This window comes from Salmo salar, chromosome 28, assembly GCF_965601325.2.
Source record: "Salmo salar chromosome 28, fSalSal1, whole genome shotgun sequence".
NCBI lineage: Eukaryota > Metazoa > Chordata > Actinopteri > Salmoniformes > Salmonidae > Salmo > Salmo salar.
Window position 1 is genome coordinate 8,643,326 of NC_138318.1, and position 24,797 is coordinate 8,668,122.

At 42.2% G+C, this 24,797-nt stretch overlaps 1 protein-coding gene across 1 annotated transcript; it reads right to left on the reverse strand.

The window, feature by feature from the left end:
* Positions 1–421: 421 nt before the first annotated feature.
* On the reverse strand, positions 422–24,135 carry LOC106589368 (myoferlin). The gene is given in 52 exon segments (XM_082970429.1): positions 422–834; positions 967–1,114; positions 1,236–1,345; positions 1,503–1,696; positions 1,823–1,922; positions 2,019–2,160; positions 4,164–4,259; positions 4,339–4,427; positions 4,515–4,654; positions 4,744–4,892; positions 5,098–5,268; positions 5,368–5,459; positions 7,257–7,412; positions 7,604–7,732; positions 7,842–7,940; positions 8,515–8,523; positions 8,815–8,888; positions 9,008–9,170; positions 9,316–9,477; positions 9,587–9,688; positions 9,785–9,943; positions 10,053–10,234; positions 10,350–10,427; positions 10,515–10,608; positions 10,743–10,913; positions 10,989–11,125; positions 11,259–11,361; positions 11,441–11,555; positions 11,914–12,077; positions 12,173–12,460; positions 13,021–13,213; positions 13,365–13,474; positions 13,659–13,783; positions 13,879–14,056; positions 14,254–14,367; positions 14,487–14,611; positions 15,642–15,724; positions 16,295–16,338; positions 16,421–16,489; positions 16,584–16,687; positions 16,941–17,067; positions 17,320–17,435; positions 17,806–17,836; positions 17,976–18,026; positions 18,133–18,195; positions 18,309–18,437; positions 18,541–18,707; positions 19,048–19,141; positions 19,852–19,960; positions 23,016–23,107; positions 23,340–23,395; positions 23,796–24,135. Coding segments are annotated over 52 exon segments (6,126 nt in total). The 5' UTR covers positions 23,887–24,135; the 3' UTR covers positions 422–795.
* Positions 24,136–24,797: the final 662 nt, after the last annotated feature.

Consider the following 24,797-nt stretch of genomic DNA (forward strand, 5'->3'; position numbering starts at 1 on the left):
AGGCACACCAGTCATGTTTGAGACAGATGCTGTAGATCAAGAGAGCACAGCGACCTCTGCGACTGACAGAAGGTATGGCCAAAGACAGTACTTCTGTTTTATGGTTTTGGTGTAGTAGTGGAGTCGAAGATTATTTTGCCCTATTCAACTGTAGTTTCGTTTATTGGAAATAACTAACCTTTGGATTACATTTTACTGATGGAAAGCCAAGATCAAATTATTAAAAACTTTACAAAACATGCATTTCCTTTTAATTGACATTGGTCTTTCTATCCCCATTTTAGCAGTTGTATTTTATTCTTGGCTGGAGTTAGGGTTACACTTAACCTGCTGCATCCCAACCTGTAGGCCTGTCCTTACCCTTGACATGGGTTGTGACCTGAACGAAGAATATTAAAATAAAGACACCAAAGACCAACAATTCCATTTGCATACTGATATCATTTATTATGACCTTTAAAACATGTTAGTGCAAATACATATTTTTTCCAAACAATACAAAAACAGATTTGAACATTCAGTGGGTACATAATCACAACAATATATGAATTGCAAAGCACAGAACATCCATTAAGAGTGAAAAAGTGCATAACGTTCACGGAATTCTGACTAACTTCTGAAAAGAGAACATGGCAGAAGTTGGTTTGAACAATATACTTGTGCATTCTGTGGATAAAGTTAATTTTTTAATACAATTGAAATATTACACAAATACAGTTTGGAATACATAAAAATAGTCATGATGGTTTTGGTTGAAACTACATCAGAAAACTTTGGTCTCTGCTCCTCTGGAGTTTATTCGAATGGCTTCACAATTTTCATTGAAATGTAGTTCTGGAATAAAGAAAAATAGCAATTAGGCAAACATGAATAACATCAAAATGTAGGTTATCGGTTTGTTATTTCCTTAATATGAATGTTATTTAACACAATCTGACCATCTATCCCCTTCCTGCTTGTTCTTACCGGTAAAGAGTACAACAGGATTCCAATGAAGAGCAGCACCAGGATCAGCAGGATCAGTCCAATGAAAATCCACTTGAATCTGTGGCACAAAATAAACCTCATGGTCTTACAGGGGTTTGTGAACCAGAAGAAGGATGTGTCTGGACGGCTGTTGAAGTTGGAAGAGGAGGAAACAGAGGAGTTTAATATGGTATATACAGTATTGGAGGTAAACATTTCTGATATGCCTATGAAAGGGTGAATCTACACAGACCAGTGGAAATCCTTACTTAGGGAAGTCAAGCTTTGGGTTCATGTTGGGTTCATCCCTGCCCTTCCCAGCAGGCTTCCCATCCACCTCATTCTCAGCCACAATTTCAAGAGTCATCTCGACCTTCCCCTACACAAGATGTTATTTCAGATTTATTCCACACAATGTTTCACATATGCCTCTGTGATTCGCAATTTAGTAATCTACTGCAGAGACCCTAAAACCAGGTTGATTTATAGTCTTAGTTTTGTCATTGTTAAATTGATGACCGCTAAGCTGTACTCACACCAAGGACTTCCTTCCCATCCTGTTCAATGACACAGGGCCACCAGCCTCTGACAGACTGCTGAGCGAACAGCGAGTTGGTCAGGTCTGATTTGTGTGGCCCTGCATCCAACATCACCTCCATCATACCCAGAGTGCACTTCTCTGGAGTCTTGGCAGGAGGGGTTAGATTATGCAGATCCAGCTCTACTGTGCCTATAAAATGAGCAGAAGAACATGTTAATAGCAGAATTGATCAGCTGAAGCATCATTAACATATGAACATTTTTGGTGGAAATAAAGTATCGTATGGTAATTCATAGTGCTAGAGAGGTGTCTCACCCAGGTAATCATCCAATGAGAACTTGTCGTTATCCCAAATTTGAACAATCAACTTGGGGGGTATCCTGAACTCTGTTTTGTCTAGACTCCAGAAGTGCTCCTGTTTAAGATAAGCAAAATTGTTGCCAATGAAATGCGTCTCAATTTTATCTTAGAACACTATTCCGTTTAATATTTTTGTCAAGCCTCAACACACCTTCTTGGAGACCAGACATAGCTGTTCTGTGGGCAGGTATTCAAAGCCAAAGATGAACCTCCAGTTGAAGTTGCCATCTCCGTCCAGAGACCTGTAGTGGACGTCAGTCTTCTGCTTGTCCTCCTCCATACCTGGCATCCAACTGGAAAGACAAACTGACTGGTTAAATAATTTAGGTTGTAATGTGCCATTGTAGTAGTTAGATCCTAATATATTTAACAGAATTGTTCAACACTAAAAACTCTATCTTCCCGATTCCTGCTTACAAGCAAAAACAGGAAGTACCAGTGATGAGCTCAATATGGAAGTGGTCCGATGAAGCGGATGCCAAACTACAGCACTGTTGTCTCGCTAGCACAGGCTGTAATATGTTCCGGAATTCATCTGATAACATTGAGAAGTTTACCACAGTCACTGGCTTCATTAATAAGTGCATCGACGACATCACTACCCTGACTGTACGTACATATCCCAACCAGAAGCCATGGGTTACAGGCAACATCCACACTAAGCTAAAGGCTGGAGCTGCCGCTTTAAAGGAGTGGGACACTAATCCGCACGCTTATAAGAAATCCCGCTGCAACCGTCGACGAGCCATCAAACAGGCAAAGCATCAATACAGGACTAAGATCGAATCCTACTACTCCAGCTCTGACGCTGGTCGGATGTGGCAGGGCTTGCAGACTATCACAGATTACAAAGGGAAATCCAGCCACGAGCTGCCCAGTGACACATGCCTACCAGACGAGCTAAATGCCTTCTATGCTTGCTTAGAGGCAAGCAACACTGAACCATGCATGAGAGCACCAGCTGTTCCGGACAACTGATCTCACTCTTCGTAGCCAATGTGAGTAAGACCTTTAAACAGCTTAACATTTACAAGGCTGCAGGGTCAGAAGGATTACCAGAATGCATACTCCGAGCATGCACTGACCAGCTGGCAAGTGTCTTCACTGACATTTTCAACTTCTCCCTGACCCAGTCTGTAACACCTACAGGTTTCAAGCAGACCACCATAGTAAATAAATGACTACCACCCTGTAGCACTCACATCTGTAGCCATTAAATGCTTTGAATGGCTGGTCATGGCTCACATCAACACCATCATTCCAGAAACTCTGGACCCACACCAATTTGCAGACTGCCCCAACAGATCCACTGATGTCGCAATCTCTACTGCACTCAACACTGCCCTCTCCCAAGTGGACAAAAGGAAACCTATGTGGGAATGCTGTTGATTACAGCTCAGCGTTCAACACTGTAGTGCCCTCCATGCTCATCACTAAGCTCAGTACCCTGGGACTGAACATCTTCCTCTGCAACTAGATCCTGGACTTCCTGACGGTTCTCCCCCAGGTGGTGAGAGTAGGCAACACCACGTCTGCCATGTTGACCCTCAACACAGGGGGTGCGTCCCGTACTCCCCATTCACACACACACCTGCGTGGCAGCGCATGACTCAAACACCATCATTAGGTTTGCGATGGAAGGCCTGATCACCAATGACAATGAGCCAGCCTATAGGGAGGAGATCAGTGACCTGGCATTGTTGCCAGGACAACAACCTTTCCCTCAACAACATAAAGCTGTACGTGGACTACAAGAAGCGGAGGTCCGAGAACACCCCCATTCACATCGACGGGGCTGTAGTGGAGTGGGTCGAGAGCTTCAAGTCCCTCGCTGTCCACATCACTAAGGAATTATCATGGTCCACACACACACACACACACCGACAGTTTTGAAGGCACAACAACGCCTCTTCCCCCCCCTCAGAAGGCTGAAAAGACTTGGCATGGGCCCTCAACTCTTCCAAAACTTCTACAGCTGCATCATTGAGAACATCTTGACAGGCTGCATCACCGCTTGGTATGGCAACTGCTTGGCACTCGAACACAACTGGGGCCGTACTCCCTGCCATCCAGGACCTCTATACCAGGTGGTGTCAGAGGAAAGGCCTAAAAATTGCCAGACTCCAGCCACCCATGTCACCTCGTACCCCTGCACATCGACTCGGTACCCCAGGTATTTAGACAATTTATCATTACGCATTGTGCATTTATTCCTCATGTTATTATTTTTCTATTATTCCCCTCTGCATTTTTGGTAAGCATTTCAATGTTAAATCTACATTTGATTGATTGATACCCTTTGACATAGATATCACTCATGTGCTCCCCAGTGATGCTGGTTTCGTCCAGAATGACATCAGTGGTGTTCCAAACAACAGCTCGAAGGAAATACCTAAATGGAGACATGGTATTCATTAATAGACGTTTATAGACAAATTTACTTTGAAATATCAAATTGAGAAACGATTTACTTTTTGGCCTTGCGTGGTGCAATGTCAAAGGGTGGTCCGGGAAGGCCCATGCTTTTGGGGTAAACATCCACCCACATTTGAAGGCGGCCCTATGCAGTGAGTAAAAATATCGTTAGTCTCAGATACATGGAAGCAGTGGTAGACATATTAAAGATAAAGACAACATGGACAGTGACCTGAGAGAGTTTGGGCTGGAAGCTGCTGAACAGTGTCCTGGTCTCTACATGCTCCGGCACCAATCCTTGAGTTCTGAGCACATGCAGATGGAGCCGTTCGTTGGCAGGGCCCAAGTGCTGGTGGATCTCGTTGTTGGCCTCTAAATGTAGATGGTAAAAGTGGGTTACCTCAGGTCGCTAAAATGAACATTAAACATTAAGAAAAAACGCCATAAAAAAAATGAATTACCAAATTGAGCCAGGGTGTACTGTTCCCCATTGAATGACAGTGTGTTGCCATTGTCTTCTGTCATGGGTGGAGAGACACCTTTGAGGCGGGCCAGGTTCTGAAGGATCTGAGAGGGCTTCAGCTGGTCGCGCCATTGGTTGATTCCCGAGCTGTTTCAGGGAGATCAACACAACCAATCAGTCCTCCATAATGGACTGGCAAATGGCCTTTGCCTTGTAAATAAGTTCTTAATTGACCTGCCCGGTAAAATAAAATATAAATAAAAGATGGTATCTGGAGCTATACAACAGAAGGCAAGGGGCCTTTGTAGTGAACTATCACATTAAGATTTACAGTTGAAAAAAGTATCCTCACATGCAGTATGTCTGAGGTAGGCCACAGTAGGAGCCGAAGCGTGACAAAAAACGGTTCTCCAGGTCAATCACCGTCTCTCCCACTTTCTCATCGCGACTCAGTAGATCATAGTCATACACAGAGATCTTCAGGTCTTTGTCTTGAGGCAAGAAACATGTCATCTCAAACATTCTGCAAAAAAAGGAGATTTAGTATAAGTGTAATGTACAATATTATCCATAACAAGATCTTGAGGCTAAGTAAATATCTAAATTAAATGTGCGATTTTACCTTCCAAACACAGGGTTGGTGGTATTTGGTAAGTAGTTATCTCGGTCCTCAATTGACTTTCTCCCCAGGGCAATCTTCATATAAGGATCACACTGTAAAGTAAAGGCAAATTGAGAAAACATGTTGCAACATTAAAGCGATTCAATGTACTATGCGTAAAATTGAAGAGGGCAGCAACATGGCAATGGACAACACAAGAGCTTAGAATTCTAAGGTTATATCTTCATTTTGGGAAAAACAGATAGACATAACAAGGTTCACTACCTATAGTGCCTTCAGAAAGTATTCACACCCCTTTAATTTTTCCACATTTTGTTGTGTTACTGCCTGAATTGTCTCTGGCCCACACACACTACCCCAAAACATCAAAGTGGTATTATGTCTTGAGAATTTTTACAAATGAATAAAAAAATGTAAAGCTAAAATGTCGTCAGTAAGTTAATACCTTTATGGCAAGCCTAAATAGGTTCAGGAGTAAATATTTGCTTATTTAACAAGTTGCAGGGACTCACTGTGTGCAAGAAGTGTTGAACATGATTTTTGAATGACTACCTCATCTCTGTACCCCAACATACAGATAATTGTAAGTTCCCTCAGTCAAGCAGTAAATTTCAAACAGATTTAACCAAAGACCAGGGAGGTTTTCCAATGCCTCGCAAAGGGCACCTATTGGTAGATGGGTAAAACTTTTTAAAGACACTTAATATCCCTTTGAGCATGGTGAAGTTATGAATTACATTTTGGATGGTGTATCAATACACCCAGTCACTACAAAGATACAGGCATCCTTCCTAACTCAGTTGTCGTAGAGGCAAGAAACCACTCAGGGATTTCATAATGAGGCCAATGGTGACTTTAAACAGTTAGCGTTTAATGGCTGTGATAGGAGAAAACTCAGAATGGATCAATAACATTGTAGTTACTCCACAATACTAATCAAAATGAGTGAAAAGGAAGCCTGTAAAAAAAAAACAATTCTAAAAACCATGCATTCTGTTTTCAAAATGGGAAACTTTAAATGTGGCAAAGAAATTAAACTTTGTCGAATACAAGCCGTTATGTTTGTACCTAATCCAATACAACACAATGACTACCACTTATATTGTCAAGCATGGTGGTGGCTGCATCATGTTATGGGTATGCTGGTCATCAGCAAGGACTACAGAGTTTTGTTTATTTGATAAAAATAAGCACATGCATAATCTGAGAGGAAAACCTGGTTCAGTCTGCTTTCCACCAGGCACATACAACTTTCAGCAGGACAATAACCTAACACACAAGGCCAAATATACACGAGTTGCTTACCAAGAGAACGTTGAATATTCCCGAGTGGCCTAGTTACAGTTTACTTAAATCTGCTTGAAAATCTAAGGCAGAACTTGGAAAATGGCTATCTAGTAATGCTCAACAACCAATTTGACAGAGCTTGAAGAATTTTGAAAATAATAAAAATGGGCAAATGTTGCACAATCCAGGTGGGCCAATCTTAGAGACTTACCTAGAAAGACTCACAGCTGTAGTTGCTGCCAAAGCTTACTATAACATGCATTTAGTCAGGGGTATGAATACTTATGCAAATGATATATTTCTGCATTTAATTTAATACATTTTCACACATTTCTAAAAACATGTTTTCACTTAGGGGTAGTGTGTGAAGATGGGAGAGAATTATACTTTTTTTAAATCCATTTTGAATTCAGGCTGCAACAACAAAATGTGGAATAAGTCAAAATACCCCAATTCATGTTGTAAAGTTAAAAATCCGAGATGAATATTGCTCACACCATTCAATGTCAAACCAACATGGGTTTAGAACTTTAAAGCCAGTCATCTCAGAATCACATTTTTACAGATAGAAACTTAACTCCAAAGGTCACATCAGGACTCACCTGGCCATTGTTATCCTTGGGCTGCAGGTCGATGCCTCTGACCACATAGATCCTGACCAGGCACTCCTGAGGCCCGCTTTCAGGCAGCTCACGGAACTGGCGAGGAGGAGGAGCCACACCCGGGTCGTCTGATAGAGGGTACACCTTAAAAGAGCCCTGAAAAAAAACAGTCAGCCATCACTGATAGGTAGCAATGCATCAACTCTACCACTAGAACACAGCAATAGCCTGATTTATGACAGATGCATTCCATCCATTTGTATAACTGAGCCAAATGTGGCATGTTATGCATGAGACATGTAAGTGTAGGGATTTTGTGAAACAACGGTGATCAACTGCTGTTCCACCTTGAATTCGCCAACGACAGAGGGATCATCAACCCCATCTTCATTCTTGCCTCTTTGCAGTTTGAAGGTGCTGCAGAAATCGGTGAGTTGTTTGAACTCAGGAATCTCTTCCAGTTCGTTATCATACACCTGAAAACAGAGATGATAAATTATATTTGAGTGTAGGGGGGGGAACTATATTCCAATTAATCAGTGCAGCTAATTCAGATGTATTCTGTGTGAGATGTCAAGGCTTCACCTTCAAAGTGTCATATCCTTTCTGAAGGTAAGGACGGCACTTCTCTTGATCGCCAATGGAAGCGTAGAATTTACTCCACCAATCAACTGTCTCCTTCTCCTAATGTGAGAAAGCGAAGATAATATATCAAATTCCAGTCTGTACATCAGTGTGATAGAGAGCTGTGCGTAAACGTTCTCATATCTTACCTTCTCTGCATGCTTTAAGGAAGGCGAATGGGATGAAAGGAAAGATAAGTAAACAAGGTGTCAAAGGGGAAAAAAAAAAAACAGCTTATTTATTTGATTCAATGATCCCCAATGTCACGATTGGACATTGAATGCACGAGCTAAGATTGACTAGAAGGTTGATCATTGATTACAAGTGGTATAATTTGCAGTTGTCATTTTAAATAATTGTAAATGCATACAATTATAACACAATTTAATACGTTCTCTTGATCAGCAATATCCATTGGATTATAGGAATGAGTAGGCAAGATGTGAGAATGCAAAATCAAGAGAATAGTTTCAATAAGGTTTTTTGTTGTTGTTGCTCAGTTCTAAATATGGGACACAGATGTCCTGTTCTATTAGATTAAACTCAAACTTAAAAAAAAAAAAAAAAACAGGTTCAAAGTTATTTTCATTTTGTTTACTTCTTTGGATGAATCACATTTTGACTCTGCTCATACTCACTCCTTCTGCAGCTGTCATTTCATCTATCTAAACATGGATCACAGTTGAGATTGAGAGGCAACCTCAACCCTGCAGTGTCATTGTCCAGCCTATAGAGTTAGACTATAGATGACCATACATACAAGATGAGAAGTAGGTGGCAGCCATTTTGTTGACTGCTGCTGATATACTCTACACAAAATGCAAGTCAAAGTGTCGACGTGAAATTCAGACACTTATTAGATAGAATAAACCTTAAAAGCTCTGAGTGTAATGTCCAACAAAATATGGTGAATGAGAGGGATGCCAGAGTATACCTGAGCTTCAAGCAGAGGCCTCCTGTCATCCATGTCAATTCTGATGTCCCGAGGAGAAGCGGCCATCAGAGCCACTAACAAAGACAAGTCGAGACAATTTCTTATGTACATCGCATATGTTGGAAAACCATTTCAATCTCAACATAGGGTGGTAGTATGCACGTGTAGTAAGTGTATGATAGAGACAAGTTACCTTTGGATGACATGGATGACTTCTGGATGATGTAAGGGTCGCAGCGAAACTCCTCCAGAGTGTCTATGGTACACTGTCCAACCACTGGCTTCCTGCCAAATGGCCTGTGGTCGATCACCTTCAGCACGATGGGAGGGGTGTACATCTCCTCTTTGGGAAGGAGCTGAGGATAAAGACGAGACGACTTTGACAATGATCCCCTGAGTGAGGGAATGAGAGGATGCCTACACGTGTATCCCATTAGCACTGTCAACATTTTACAAAAAAAAAAAAAAACATGCCCGAGATCCAAAGCAAGCAGCTCTTACCACTTTGAGGAAGAGGACAGATCCAGGAAAGTTGGGGCTCTTCTTCATGTTCTTGATGACAGCAGACTGCACCACCTCTCCTCCACATTCCACCACCAGGCTAGGGGAGGACACAGTGGCCAACTGGTAGGTCTTCATGTTGCGCAAGCCCCAGGCCAGAATCTGGAACACACACACAAACTGGGTAACAAAATATATATAGTGGGAAATTGCAGGTAAACTTGCCATTTCTATGGGATGTTATGACATTACTGAAGTATAGTAGTTTTACCTCAATGGCCATGAGTTGCACCACAGGCCGTATCCCCTGAGGCACCATGTACAGATTCTCTGCCCTCTTGGGAGGAACCAGAGGGAGGTCCATCCCAATACCCTGGAGACAGAGAGTTTACACAATACACATAACCCTCTTCCTATAAGCCTACCCCACTAACCAATACTGCTCCACATCCTCCTCCTGGTACTACACCTTATCCTTCAGGATGAGCTCAGCAGCCACAAGCACCTCCCCAGCCCGCTCGCCCTTGTGTGTGATGGGGGACCACAGCAGTTGGGGGGTCTGGTCCATGCCTGGGTTCAGTTTCACCAGGGGGACACACGTGCTCCGACCCAGCAGCTCGTGTTTCCCCTGGGGCAGAGAGCAACAAGTTAACCAACTACAGCCAGGATGAAAATCACAGTCAATAGGGGACTGTGTTGATAACTTGAGTAACTGACGGGACTTTGATCACACTCACCACTTGGTCATTGTCATAAAACTCCAGCACCACATCGGGGGGATAGTGGGCGATGTTCCGGGGGTCCCCGTAGATCTCCATGTTATGGAAGATCAGGGTCTGGTCCCACGTGGGGTTCAGAGTAGCCTTCATGGTCTCTGTGGTTTGACTCATGTGCAGGAAAGACACATGGGCATATGGATCTAGGAGGAGATAGAACACATTGTGTGTTAGATAATAAGTCCACATTTTCATAATATCTCACGTGTCAACTGCCACCAAATCAAAAGAGGATTTTTGACAGGGAGATGTGCAGACCCGAGAAGCTGTCTTTGTCCATGGCAACAAGGTTCCTGGCCTGGTAAACGTAGATGCGGAGGTGGTAGACGTGCGACCCTGCAGAAAGAAAAAAAACACCCAAGGTTAAGGCCAGTATCAGGCAGAGAGAAATCCATGCCAACTATGTATAACTAAAGCACTCACTGTCAAATGAACAGGAAACAGTTGGAGTATTGGCACCAAAGGGCTTGGATGCGTCAACCTTCTCATCTTTTCTCTTCTCATCTGTATCAACCCCCTGCAAAGACAATCAAGAATCCCTCAGAATGAGTCACTCAACAGGGATGGACAACTGTTGGACAAGACAGTGTCGTCATGCCAGAGAGGAGAGAAAACCAGAAGCTGCAGCCCGTGAGGACCAGAGTTGCTCACCAGTGCCCCCTCCAGTTTGAAAATGGCGGATGCCCCTAGGCGGTCGGCGGGGGCCATCTTCCTCCTCCAGCGTCTGCGTCGGATTGTGTCGGTGGAACGCGCCTTCCTGTGGAACTTCCAGCCAATCAGAGAGGAGAACTCCCAGCCCTCCGGGTCTCCTTGGTCTCGCTTCTGAAAAGGCAGGGGAATATATTAGACACCCACAATATTTAATTACAGTTTCCTATTGGCACAGTGTGCACTGACCTCAGCGGTTGTACCAGCAGCTGATCTCTTCCTGGGCCTGACCACTCTCCTCCGTCGGTGGACGTGGTACATCTTCTCTGCTGGCACCCATGACTTGGGTTTTTCATCTGGAGGGATGGTGATTCCATACTCCCAGCCTGCATTCAGATAAACACCTTAGAAATTCATACACAATGCTTAAATACTACAGGTCATTTCTACAGTAGTAGACATTACAGAGCCCAATGTCAAGTCCTCCACTGCAAGGGCAAGCAGTGTGTGAAAGCAGACCTTTCTCATCCACAGCCCTGTTGTCATCCACAGTCCACTCAGCCTCCCAGCTCCAGCCTGCAGGACACTCCATCTCCCCTGGGTTCTGGGTCTTCTCCCCATTCTGCAAACACAACGAACAACACCTCAGTTACCTGAACGCCGTTGTGTGTTTTTGCGTGTGTTGTCGTGTGTTCCCTAACCACGTCAGCGTAGGGCTCGGCAGCAGGCTTCCACTCTCCGCCAGGGAAGCGAGTCTCGTTCTGGAAGACTTCATCCATGAATTCAGTGTGTCCCGCATCTGCCTCTGTCAACAGACTTGTACAGACACACAAAGATATTATTACACAGACTTAAAACCTGCTCAAAAAGACCTGGTACTACAACACTCCTCACTAATGGGTGGTTGATGGAATGAGAAAAATGAAAACAACCAAAGAGCTGGCAGCTGGGTCATGTTCATTAGGCACCAAAGGGAAGAAAAGAACAAGAAACAGGGAAGGCCTACCTAGATTTATCCAATATGAAGAAAAAAAAAAATCTATATTTTCTGTTTTAAAACGTTTCACAATGGTGTGCCCTGTCTGCTGAACATGACTGATTTCGTTTGATTGTGATAAAGGAGCGCAGATTACAAATATTCTACCACTGTAAAAAACACAACCATGCGTCTTACCCCTTCTCTGGGTCGATGAACCATTCTCCCTCCCACTCCCAGCCTCGCGGGGGCAGGAAGTACTCCTGTTTCAGCTTCAGTTTGCCAGTCACATCAGTGAACTTGTGGCGTAAACCCAGACCCGTAGTTCCCCACTTTCCCAGCATGTAGGCCTGATTCTCATACTGCCAACAGGGGGGGGGGGAGACACATTATACAACTCTCCACCATTTCTATTAAGTTCAACACTCAAAAGGGAGTCATTTTCATAGAACCATACCAATTCAGCAAACACACTGAACGTCCCCTCAGAGAAAGTGTTGAACTTCTTCTCGTGTGCAGACAGGCCCAGCCACAGGTTGACTCTGATCTGGACTGGAACCTTCAGCCCCTTGTTTTTATCCATAGGGTACTGCATGAAGATAGTCCTGGTCCTGCCGCAGAACTGTCCACAGGCCTGTTCGCTGTAGGTGGAGTAGAGGAGCTGGTGGGCTGGGATGCGGCTGTACGCCACTCTCTTCTCCCCCCTCAGCATCCAGATGATCACGTCAGGCATGCTGTTCTGGGGCTGGAGAGGGACACATGTAAACACACAATGTCAATTACTGTACATTCCCAGTTAATACAACCCTACCACTACCTTCAAGGGTAATTTAGAGGGAATTGTACATGGAAACATGCAGTAAAGGTCAATCGTTAGGACACACCTACTGATTCAAAGAGTTTTTCCCTTTAGTTTTTTTTACAAGTATCTAAATTATAGAATAATAGCGAAGACATCAAAACTACGAAATAACACATATGGAATCATGTAGTAACCAAAAAACAGAAATAATCTGTGCAAAGCTGTCAAGGCAAAGAATCTAAAATATAAACAAATCAAGCTAACACTTTTTTGGTTACTACATGATTCCATAGTTTGTCTTCACTACTATTCTACAATGTAGAAAATAGTAAAAATAAAGAAAAACCCTCGAATGAGTAGGTGTCCAAATGTTTGGCTGGTACTGTACTTAAAATGTGAAGAGCCTACAGCCCCAATTTTCAGCCATTATAAATCGCTGATTATTGATAGCATTTTACCAAAAGTATATCACGCCCAGACAAACAGCTTGACCTCTGACCTACCTCATCAGCAAGCTGCTTCAGTTTGTCTAGCCAGCCCTCGATGTCCACCAGGGTGTCCTTGATTTCGGTGGGCTCGTCTCTCATACGGTCGGCCCCCTCCATGATGGTCTGCAGGGCTCTGTCACGCAGCTTCTTGATCTGGATGTCCAGGGCAGTCAGGTTGGATTGGCCCTCCAGGTCTGGAACTTTGAAACTGGTATTATGGGGATTGGGTTAGATACAAATACTGGGTTAAGAGTTATCTTCGCTGTGTTTGAGCCAGATCAGCATGGAGTTATTCTTTGAAACCCAACAGATTATCCCAATGTTGACTAATTAAATCCATTAAACAAGGAAGCATTTACCTGTCAAGATCGTCGATCACCTGATTCACCAGCCTCAGCCAGATGTCTGCCAGACAGTCGTCAGAAGCTTTAGCCAAGATGGCCGTCTTCATTGCAGTGATGTTAGATTGCTGAAAGGAGCAATAGACTAAAATGTTACATTGTAGTCATAAATTCTATGAATAATATTAGAATACATTTTAGTTACTTAGCAGACGCTCTTATCCAGAGTGAGTTACAGTAGTGTGCATACGTTTTTATACTATGAATAAAATCTGTCATGGCAAAAAAAAAAAAATTAACACATTATCTTACCAGGCGTTCAGATATGTACAGAATGATATTGACTGCATCCAAACGGTGACTGATGTCCTCCCAGAATGATGTGATGACAACCACTGGCTTTGTGTCAGCCCAGGGCAGGTAATAGTAGTGGTTACCTGTTTAAAATAAACAAATTCGTTCAATTGCCATACTCTTGTAGAGGTACCAATTACCAGATGAGTTTAATTTCTAAGGTGGCTTGGTCCTTTACCATCAAAAACAGCACAGCTGTACTGGGTAGTGGAGGCCAGTGGTTTACAGGTGGTGTCCAGTTTGTTGCCATAGTTGCCGATGCTGACCTCAAACTGGATTGGTTCGCCAGGCTCCTGGAGCATGCTGGCACTGTGGAACACGGCACACAGACAGTACTTCCTCCTACGCTGGTATTTCTGATCAGAAAATAAAACGTGTTTGGTTTAGATTTAAAAAATATTAATTGACTTACATTTCAAATAACTTTATTATTCAAAGATGTAGCATGTATTTTGTTTTTCTTTGGCCATAACCACCAAAACAGGACATACCTATAAGAGAAAAGGGTAAGGTAAAATTGATTAAGATCCAATGGGAGTACAGGTTACAGTACCTGGGCCACCAAGATGTCGTCACTAGGGATCGCATCCACAGTCTTGTCAGGTTTGCCTTCCAGTTTAGTCGAGAGCTCAACCAGGATTCTTCCTCGATAGGCCACCCCTTCACCCTGTCAAAAAGAAAAGTATAGACCATTTGAATGTCAACATTAGTTTATAAAGTCCATATGTAGAGAACTGTCAACATCTCCAAGCTTAGAGTTGTATTCAATTCCCTTGCAGGACCTACCTTGCCATAGTTCAGCTCTTCATAAGGGTCAGGAAGCCCAGTAAACTCTCTGGGACTCCCATACAGGTTGACATAGCAAGGCCCAAAGGCTGGCAGAAAACCCACCTCAGACTCCCCAGTCTTCCCTGTGGAGGAAATAGCATTATTTTATTTTTTTACTAATGTGTCTAAATGATGAGCTGCACAAAGCTGTGGAGTTAGTTCTGCATGTCAGAAGCTGATCTCTTGGATGGAGAACGGCTAGCACAGCAGTAGCAAATCTAGAGCATCTGCCCAGGCAAACTCACAGGGGACTTATGCTGTGGGTTTTTTTCTCCCCTCATTGGAGTGTTAGGTTACACAAAGAATCTCAGCCTCACACAGCAACTTAGAAATGCAACACATGCAGGAAATGAGCTTTCTCTCCATCTTTGGCAAACAAAAGGAGCGCAGGCAACTCCGACAGCACAAACAAAGCACGCAAATGATATTCAAGTCACAAAATTCCATAACTGAATATGAAGGGTTAGACAGGAAGCAACATTGTTTGCTGTAACTTTTTGAGTACCAAGGAAGGAGAACTTTGAAATTATAGGTGTTCACTACACTCAAATATCATGCTATTGTACTCAAAGGTCTACAGAAATGAATTGACCGGGCACAACTCTTAGCAGTCACACATTCACCAAGTAACTTCAGTGCCGTAACCATTGTCTGGGGTCAAATTCAATCTATTCTAAATTCTTTGAAAGGTCCTGCTGGGCTATAATATGAGGAATTTACTAATGTGATGTATACAGTACTGCAAATTGCAGTATCCTTGACATGACTTGTTAGTGGTACAGGGCCAAATAAGATTTTTGCACTGGATGGTACTTTAATAAATGTATCGCATCTATTGAACCTTTACGTGATTGAGAGAACCCATATCCCGCATGTTCGTCTAGACAAAGAGAAAAAGAAAAGGCATGTTCTGTATATTAGACAATTACAATGGAATAAAGCGATTAAATGAATAGGTCTATTCTACTCAACAACCAAAGTGAATGGACATATTGTAATTAGACAACTAATACTGTTATACTAGAAGCTACATAGAAATCATATACTTGAGTTATAGAGATGGTGAGAGAGAAATAGTGGGGCGTAGTGTAACAGACCTCAATCGAACCATACCTTCAATTTCACCACCAGAGGACGCTATTTTGCCCAGATTCAAGTACGTGGTGCCAATTGAGTCATTCTGAGTCAAGCGATCCCTGCATAAGAAGTGCAATATCACAACATAACATTATCCACCGTCAACTTCACTTTCATCACATTTAGAGGACACACGGTTAGAGGACACACGGTTTTCCTAACCTTTGACTTGCCCTGATTTTCCACCATTCCCACTAGCAACAGACTAAGGCAACAGTGGTGTTTCCCTGCCAACAGAATCCCAGCCTGGAACAGGGAGTGGCGGTTGACTGACTCATACTATAGTACGGCCAAGTTCCTCCCAGGCCAAATAACAACGGACTGACCACACTCTGGAGACACCATTGCACAGCATACAGGCAGGGAGCAGAGAGAGCACTAGGGAGGCACTCTAAAGGGGGCTGACTATACACGACTTACATATGGGGTTTTCCTTAGGTATTTTTGACCCATGTGACCAGGAAGAATTCCTGGCCCCATTTGTGCAGAAACTCAGAACCTTAGAAAGTACGTATCTGAATACTGTTCTAAAACAGTGAGGTAGGGTGGAACAAAACTGACAGAGCGCAAATGAAGTGCTTTAAAAATGGATACATTAGTGTTCAGTTGAGGAGATACTGTTGACTTACCAATCAAATATGGTCAGTTTGATTTGTTCACACATGGAAGGGAACTGCAGAAAGATTTTGTAAAATCATTGTTTTGAATCAAAATTTACCAAAGCAGAAATCCAGTGCACAAGTGTTTTTTTTTACCTTAACCTGAAGATTCAGCATTTGGTTCCATTCTGGGTTGGCATTCTTCTCAATGACTTGGGTGCACAGCTACAACAAACATTCACATATCAACTTCACAACCATCTCCATAATAAACAAATCCTCCCCTTGATTTGAGTTGTGTGGAGAGGAATGGGAATACCTTTTTGCCAGCGAAGCGGGCCTCAACAAAAGGGTCCACTAGATTCTTCTTGTTCCCGTCCCCTCCAAACATATCCTTCACTGACTGGGCAAAGGCATCATCCACTATGAAAACAACAAAAAAACATACTGGTTAAGTTTGATTTGAGAGGCAAGTATGCATACTCATATCAATCTGAATCTCACAGTTTCAAGAGAGACACTTTTCTAAATGAATAGCTAGCACAGATGCACACCCATCTTAAGCATAGAGAGCAAGCACTGAAAAGTCAGTGCTGAAGAATCTTAAAGCATAACAAATCAACCACAACAGCAGCAGAACGTGATAGCAACGACATTAGATATAGGAGTGGTGTACTCTGGGGAATGTCCTCGGCCCGGAACACTTTGAGACACAGGGTGACCCAACGCAGAGTGACCCCCGTTGGCATCAGCAGGTTACTCTCTATGTCATCCTGGTCATCGCTAACGTCCCTCTTCTCTACCTGCAGAAGTCACAAACTGGTATCACACTTTGCTATGGTAAGGACAGACGTTATTTTTGTGTAAATCTGACAGGGGGGGGGCAGCGTATGGGGGTCTTCCTGGGGCATATACATCATTTATTTTTAATTGCAGTGCCGGCCACGATTTAGCAGTAGCGGTGCGCCGATGTTAAATGCATATAGGGAAAACACTGAGGAACTGTGGGAGGTAAACCCAAACTAAAGATTGTATTACTGAACGCATTACTGTACCGGTGGTTCGTCTCCCGTCCCAACTATGAACATGCTGACTTTGAGGTATCCCCTGGCCCCCGAGCTGTAGTCATCAGGGTCATTCAGAAGGAGCCACTTCCTCATCACAGAGTGAGCTGTGAGACAGATGGGCACAACATTTACCTCCATAGACAGGTTGTCTGACATCACATAAATGACGCGCGCAGATCGATGTGGCCGGAAGGCATGAGTTTATGATTCTGAATGTTCAGACAGCTAACAATGACAAGCTGATGCCATGTGGGGAATCATAAGGGGCTCATTTCAGCTAGATGCATCTTGTTATTGATACCATGTCTTGTTTAGAGGTGTTTTGACTGATGTCTATACTAATATGGCTCAAATTTGCTAGCTAGACAACAACTCTAACAATGTATTTACGATATATACACATTTGAACAATGAGCACTTGTTTTCAATAAACATTGAGATTGCAAATACAGAGAGTCACCTCCATAAACCTACCTGGTCCATCATAGATAAAGCCGATATCAACCTGTGGGAAGCAAAGAAAGATGGGAAATACCTCAGACTGATAAAATACATAAATCGAGTAAGGGATTGTAAAGTTGGACTCTTTCGTGTCCTTAATCCTTGAATGTTTTAATAAGAGGTGGAGAGGAAAGGTGGAGTACCTTGAACTCCCCCATGAGACTGTCAGCTCTCAGAGAGAAGGAGTCGTACACCTACAGAATGAGAGTACTGTTAATTCAAGCGAGAATGAAATGCAATACATAGTAACTGAAATGTTCATCAGTTAGTGCCAAATGACCAATGTTGAGTTCAACTTACCCGAAAGCTGATATATTGATCAAATAGGTCTAATGGTAACATGTTGACGTTGTAAAAGAACATCTGTAAAGAGAAATGAATCTGCGTGGTTTAATGAGAAAAGCCACATAAACCTTCAGGACAAATGTACTGCACACATGGACTTAGTCAAGTTTAATCAACATGGCTGCCTTTACCTCGTCAAAGAAGGGATTGTTTCCCCTCTTTATCCTTGTTCTGTGAGTCTGTCCACAAACATTCACCTTCACAACAGGTTTGATGTTATTCCCAGGGAGCTGTCGCCCCTCTATGATCCTGACACGGATCTGAGGGTAAGAGATGAGAATGAGAAAAGGGAGTGAAAACAATGTTACGCGGTATGGACAGTTGTGTTTAGATAGATGTTAGAACCGCTTTGGGAGAATTCACCTGAAAGTCCTGGGGTTTATTGGCCAGGGGACGGTTCCGTTTCCTGGTACTCCTGACCAGTATTTGGTTAGGGTTCCCAGGCTGCCCATTGGAGGAGACTCCCCCTGCACAGCCACTCTGTCCTCCATCAATAAAGTCATCATCCCGCTCTTCACCTCCACCTTCCACTGCAGACACACACACACACAACCTTAACCAGTCACCAGATATGAAAGTATATTCAACTGCACAAAGATTTTTTGCTGAAGTAACAGCTAATACAAGGATCCAAATAAACTCATAGGCCTTCCATAATTCTACCACTTCATGGTTGACAGGAAAACAAAGCAAAAATACTAATAGCTCTGCGATGTTTCTTTCTCATTCGATGATTTTGATGATTAAGACAAGCATACCAGATAGCTCTTTTGTGCAATCAAAGTATTCATCCACAGAGCTGAGCAAACAAAAGTCCTCCATGATCCCAAAGACAAATGCTACTGTGGCACTACAGACCACATGACGTACCAGAATCACCAGCTGTAGCTCCTTCCTGTGGGTCATTTGGCTTTGGAGCGGCATTGGCTGGAGGGTCATAGCGAATCAAAAGGCTTACCGTGGCCTGGAAGGTGAATAATTGGTGGAATCAATCAATCATCTCATTAAAACATGCTGGTATCAAAATTCAGATTGGAAAATTACAGATTTTTTTTATGCTCATGTGGTTATTGTAGTTAAGATAATAACTGTTGAATTAAAATTGGGTAATAGGGATTGAAAGGATTGCAGGGAAAACAGGTGTTTCAATTTGAGCTGATTGCATGATTGTTTTCCCCATATCCTTGGGAGCTGGTGAGTGGCTGCACTCCCCATTAATAACTAGTGAGGGGATTGCATTAATCTGGCCCATCGCTTGGGTAGGCGTAGTTTGCACTGGGTGGAAAGTGATTGTGTTTGTTTTGGAACCGGGCTGCCTCGTTCTGGCCGCCGGTGAAGTCTGCTCAAAACAAAAGTGACATAGGTTAAGCACGTAGAGTAATGAGTAGGATTCTGAGTTCAAACGCAAAAGTGATTGCTTTTGATTTTTTTGGAATGCTTTATCTGCCTTCCCAATTGAAACTAATTACAGCATATATTTTATGATACAGAGATGTTGTATGTTTCTGAACGATGGATCATGCTGCCTTGTTGACAACATAACCGAGCGGCACAGATTGCTGTTTGATTTGAGCAGGGTGTGCCTCCCTCACCGGCTATGCCTGGTCACATGACGGGCCATAGACCGGTGTACCCAGGGCCAGTTTAATAGAATCCCCTCAGTGAAAAACATACCCCAATAGCCTGCCCCTTTTCATTGACAAGAGCCACATCTTTAGATGGAGAGGATTTGACTTGACCAGTTGCAAGGTCTTTCAGTGAGATTTTTGCAGAGCCTAGAAACCTACAAAACATGGGTAAACTTCAGATATGGTTAGGTGTAAAAACAAATACAGCTTTCATACTATACAAAAGGTGAGGGTTGAAATTACTTTTGATAATGAATAGTTCAATCTTTGATTAAACATCAGGTGCCTGTAAGAAATTAAAATACTGCAGCAATATCCTTATCAGTAGAGCACCGTCATCTGCTCTTCTTCGATTATGGCGTTCGACATCCAATATTGATGGTGCATTACCACCACCAGCTGGATGAGGTAGTCAACAAGAAAATAAAAACCCATTGCGGCAAAGGGGGGAAAATGACATCATACAAAATAGACACATCAACAAACAAAACCCATCCCACTTATTCAAGCACAGTCCATTCCAAAATATATCCCTACACAGGCTGAGGGGCCTGTGAGGGCGAAACATTCACAGACAGGATTTCTCGCAAGGCCTCGGCTGTGAAATCACGAAGACCCAAGAAACGTTCAGCTGCATTCACAATGATTTCAATTTTCTCCGAATTTTTCTCCACTTGCGATGTAGAGTTTGAGACCATTGCAATAAATTATACAAAAAGTCAAACTTTTTAACATGTAACATTTCACGATCCCTCGCTTGATGAGAACCCTTAACTGGTTGTGGTGCCTCTACTACTATTGTTTTCTTCCCCGCCACTCGTTCCTTCCACTCTTCTCACCGCCTCCAGATAGGAGACACACTGGACACACCTTGCTCTTGCCACCTCGGTCTCCTTCACCCTAACATGGCACTCCAGGATTTTGGGCGCATGTTCGCCTCCACAATTCCCTTCCGCACACGTGACACATGACCAAATATTTTGCACTCATGACACTTAAGGGGCTTGTGCACAAAAGCTCTTGCAGGGTATCTCATGAATCACTGTATATGAGATGTGAGAGACTCTTCATCAAAGAATAGTAGTATGGATAAAGTCAATTTATTTTCTCAATCCACCATACGGGTCAGTCGACATGCACCAACCACTCCATCGATGTCTTCAGTTATATCATTGACCTTCACTTCTTGCGCCACCCCAGATATAACCCCCTTGACATTCCACTCCTATATCTTTTTGAGGCTTAAAACATGCTTCTTCTGCTCCGCAGATACACAAAAAAAATCTAAATAATACAACTTCTTGTCACACTTTCCTCCAACACATTCCAGATTTTCCTCGTGATGTTAAATGGATGGCCCAGGTAGCATAGATCCAACACCCTGACTAATCTAGGGGTTTCCTAGTTTCCACCACAACTTTCCTTCTCTTGATTGACTTCTTCTTCACCACTGTAACCCACTCATTTTCACACTCAAACAAAACCTCAGTTTACGCCATCTTCTCCTACAGTATATTACTTGCTAGCGTTCGCTGCGGTCTGTGGGAATGAGTGGGCACTCGTGTGCTAAATGACGACACCACGATAAAATACTATGATATGACTTGCTGCACCACATCACCTACTGTATGTATGAACAAATTGTTACAACCCTTTCAAGGATTTGAACTTGTACCCTCCAATCATGATTCATGTCATTACAGACAGGATACTATTAAACATCCTGGTGGCTATTGTTAATAATGTCATTGATCTTTTTACACTTTGCGATTTATCTTTACTGGTCACTCTGCTTATGGGGAATATTACATTTCCTATGCAGTGTTCAGACTGATCTCTTCTACATCTGGGAGGCTGAAACTTCAATTCTCTGGAGATTGATACTCTTCTGGAATGCAGGATAATAAACCCAGGATGTTGGTTTTTTTGGGGGGGTCATTTGAGGAATTCCTGCCCAAATCTAATAAGTCCAGAATCACAAGCTTAAACATTTCTCTCCCAAGTTGCTAGGGTTACAAAGTACCATAACAGACCCTGGAAAACTATGTGAGAGAGGAGTCCCTATACTCCCCCACATCGTCAGAGCGTGTGTCAGATTAGGCTAACTCAATGGAAAGCTTTACTCACATCACATGGCCTGCACTGATGCATGCATATAACTGACAAAACTGGAAGATCAGACATCCAATTTCAAATGTGCTGAGCTGCAGAATACTGTAGCTAATCTACATTACATACACAGGACTCACAGACATGATCATTTTACTGAATTAATCTCACTAAAACATTTACATTCTGTAAACTATGTGTTGTCTTCATAACATACAAAGCTTTCATGATTTTAATTGGCAAACCGTGGAAGCTCTTTCTGTGGTTACATCTCCAGATCATTACCATATGTATTTTCCTCTGTGAATGTAAAATACTAGACAGACACCACAACATTTTAACTTTGGTCTATACTTAGTGGCCTGAACTCTCCCAACTTTTTCATCCTACATGAATACAATCTTTCCCTATCAGCAAGTGCCATCCAGCTCATCCCAACAGAACAAACAGGGATTCATTCATTGTTGCCTAAGATGGATCACCTCTCCCACTCACTGCAAGGGAGTCTGAGCATAGCAAGTAGGGTGTGGGAGCTACATGTTGAACCAACAATGAGGTCTCCTGAAATAGTGGCTATGCTAACTTACTTTTCCATGAACATTATCACTAGAATGCATTGTAGTACTCTCAGTAGATATTGGGAATTGAATCGTACGCCATGCTACAAGCCCTGATCTGTTTATGTCATTATGTAGCTCTGGTTGAACCGTTTCAAGACTGCAGTTGACCCTTTCCTTTTGGGGGTTAATTTGCAGGAGGTTGATCTAATCTACAGTATACCTTCATTAAAATTTAACAGATTAAGAGATCTTGTAGTAGTCCTACCACCTCCTGTAATCACATTGCAGACTAGGCAGCTCTTTGCAACTTCATTTAGAGGACGGCTCTGCTCTGTTTTAATGAGGTGGAGCAAACTGGGTTTCTCTCTCTCCTAACCCCCCCTATTACTGCAGGGGGTGTATTCATTCCACCTATTCTGTTGCAAAACATTTCTTAAATCGAAGCAAATGGAACAGTGAGGGACCTACCTGAATTTGTCCAATAGAAACTCTTGTTTAAGTTGCAAAAAGGAACGTTGAGGTGTATGTGTGGGCCACTTACTTATCTTTCCCAATAGTTTCGTAGTCTTTCACAATCACATCAATGTAAGATGAGGAATCAAGCGCAGAGCCCTTCAAATCAAACTGAAGGACCTGTAATCAAACATGACATGTATTACTTATCAAATCAGGGGCACTGCCAAGGTGTTTGAGGTACACACAAATTATATTATTAAGCCTATTAGAGAGCAGGTAATGACAATATTCTACAGAAGCCTACAATAGTACACTATCAGAGTTGTAGCTATTTTGAGCATATCTAGTCTTGCTTTGGCAATACAACTTTCCCAAGGACAAATACTCTGTTTGAACAGAAAGTACTTACTTCATTCCAAACTGGGTTTACTTCACTGTCAATTGATTTGGTTTTCTTCTTTTCATCTGAAAGTAACATTTGTTTTTTTTCACTTATTTCAGTCACATTTTACAGTTGCTAATAAAGTATTCCATTCTTAGCAACTTGTACAGAGTAAAAGAATGCCAATGCAGTCAATATAACTCAGGTAATATTGAATTGATACATTCAACAGTTTAGGTCCAATGAAAAGTTATTGCCTACTTAAAAAGTCTACATCCTGCTTTAACCAATCAATAGGTTACACCATCGTTATTCTTCATCTCACAATCTTTGTTCTTTCTCAATGAATGCCACAAAACAAAACGTTATGACATTTCTATTCGTAAGGTGATGGAGTAGCCCAATAAAGCAGCCCATCAGATTTGTGGATCAAAATACAGAAATATAATCTCTGGGACATAAAAAGTAAGAGCACTTCCTTACCTTTAAAAATAATAGATGCTACGGGATCCGGTGTACTTCCAAGTTTATTTTTAGGCAGACCTTTAGCAGATTCTACCACAACCCGCAACATTATGATACTCACTAATAGGAATAAGTATTGTTCTGGAATTACTTTAAAACCCAAATAGCGCGCAGCATCATCACCACCACCCCATCACTAAACCTAACAGCACCAATTTGAACCCGTGTTAAATTTTGTTAAATAACAAGGGTGGGTCAGAGAGGAATGGGCTAAGAGAGAGGTTTCACTCTCGCCAAAATTGAGCCCAATGCGTTTCTAAACTTGTTGCCTGCCTTCCCGCCTTTGAGGCAACGACTCCCATTGTCAGGACAGAGACATGAGCATCTCGTCATTATACAGATCTTTGGGTGGGTGGGGACTTTAGGGGGAAGGGCAGTGTGCTTCCATCCTGTGTAAAGTGTTGACAAGAGGAAAATATTGGCTCAGTGAAATAAGTAGGAAAATACTGTAAAAAAAAAGTGCTAGTACTTGCATGGCGCTATTAAAACAGGATATATAGGACAAAAATAAATCTAGACTGAGCAAATTGTATTTTTCCATTCATATTTGTTCGTTAATTTCTGTCCCATGACAAGTTAATTGGTGCTCTATTGTTATTGGACTGGTCAATAAAAGTACTCTGTCTCTATCTAGTGTTTTCTTTTTATTAGACAAATATCAACAAACAAAAGTTGAATAGTCACATGCAAACAAGCATACATACAAACTATTTACATTGCCAGGAATCCTAAACAAACATATCATATTAATTAATAATACAAGTTTTAATTGCCTTTTTGTTTTTCATTTTAGTTAAAGTAGTGCCATATTGTTTAAATGAATTTATAAAGTGGAAAAAGTTAGGTTTTGAATTAGACCATTTGCATTTGTGAATATGAAATGTACCTAATATTATTAGCAGTTGAATTAAATATACTACATCTTTATCAATGTCAGAATTTCTGAAATAAATCATTATA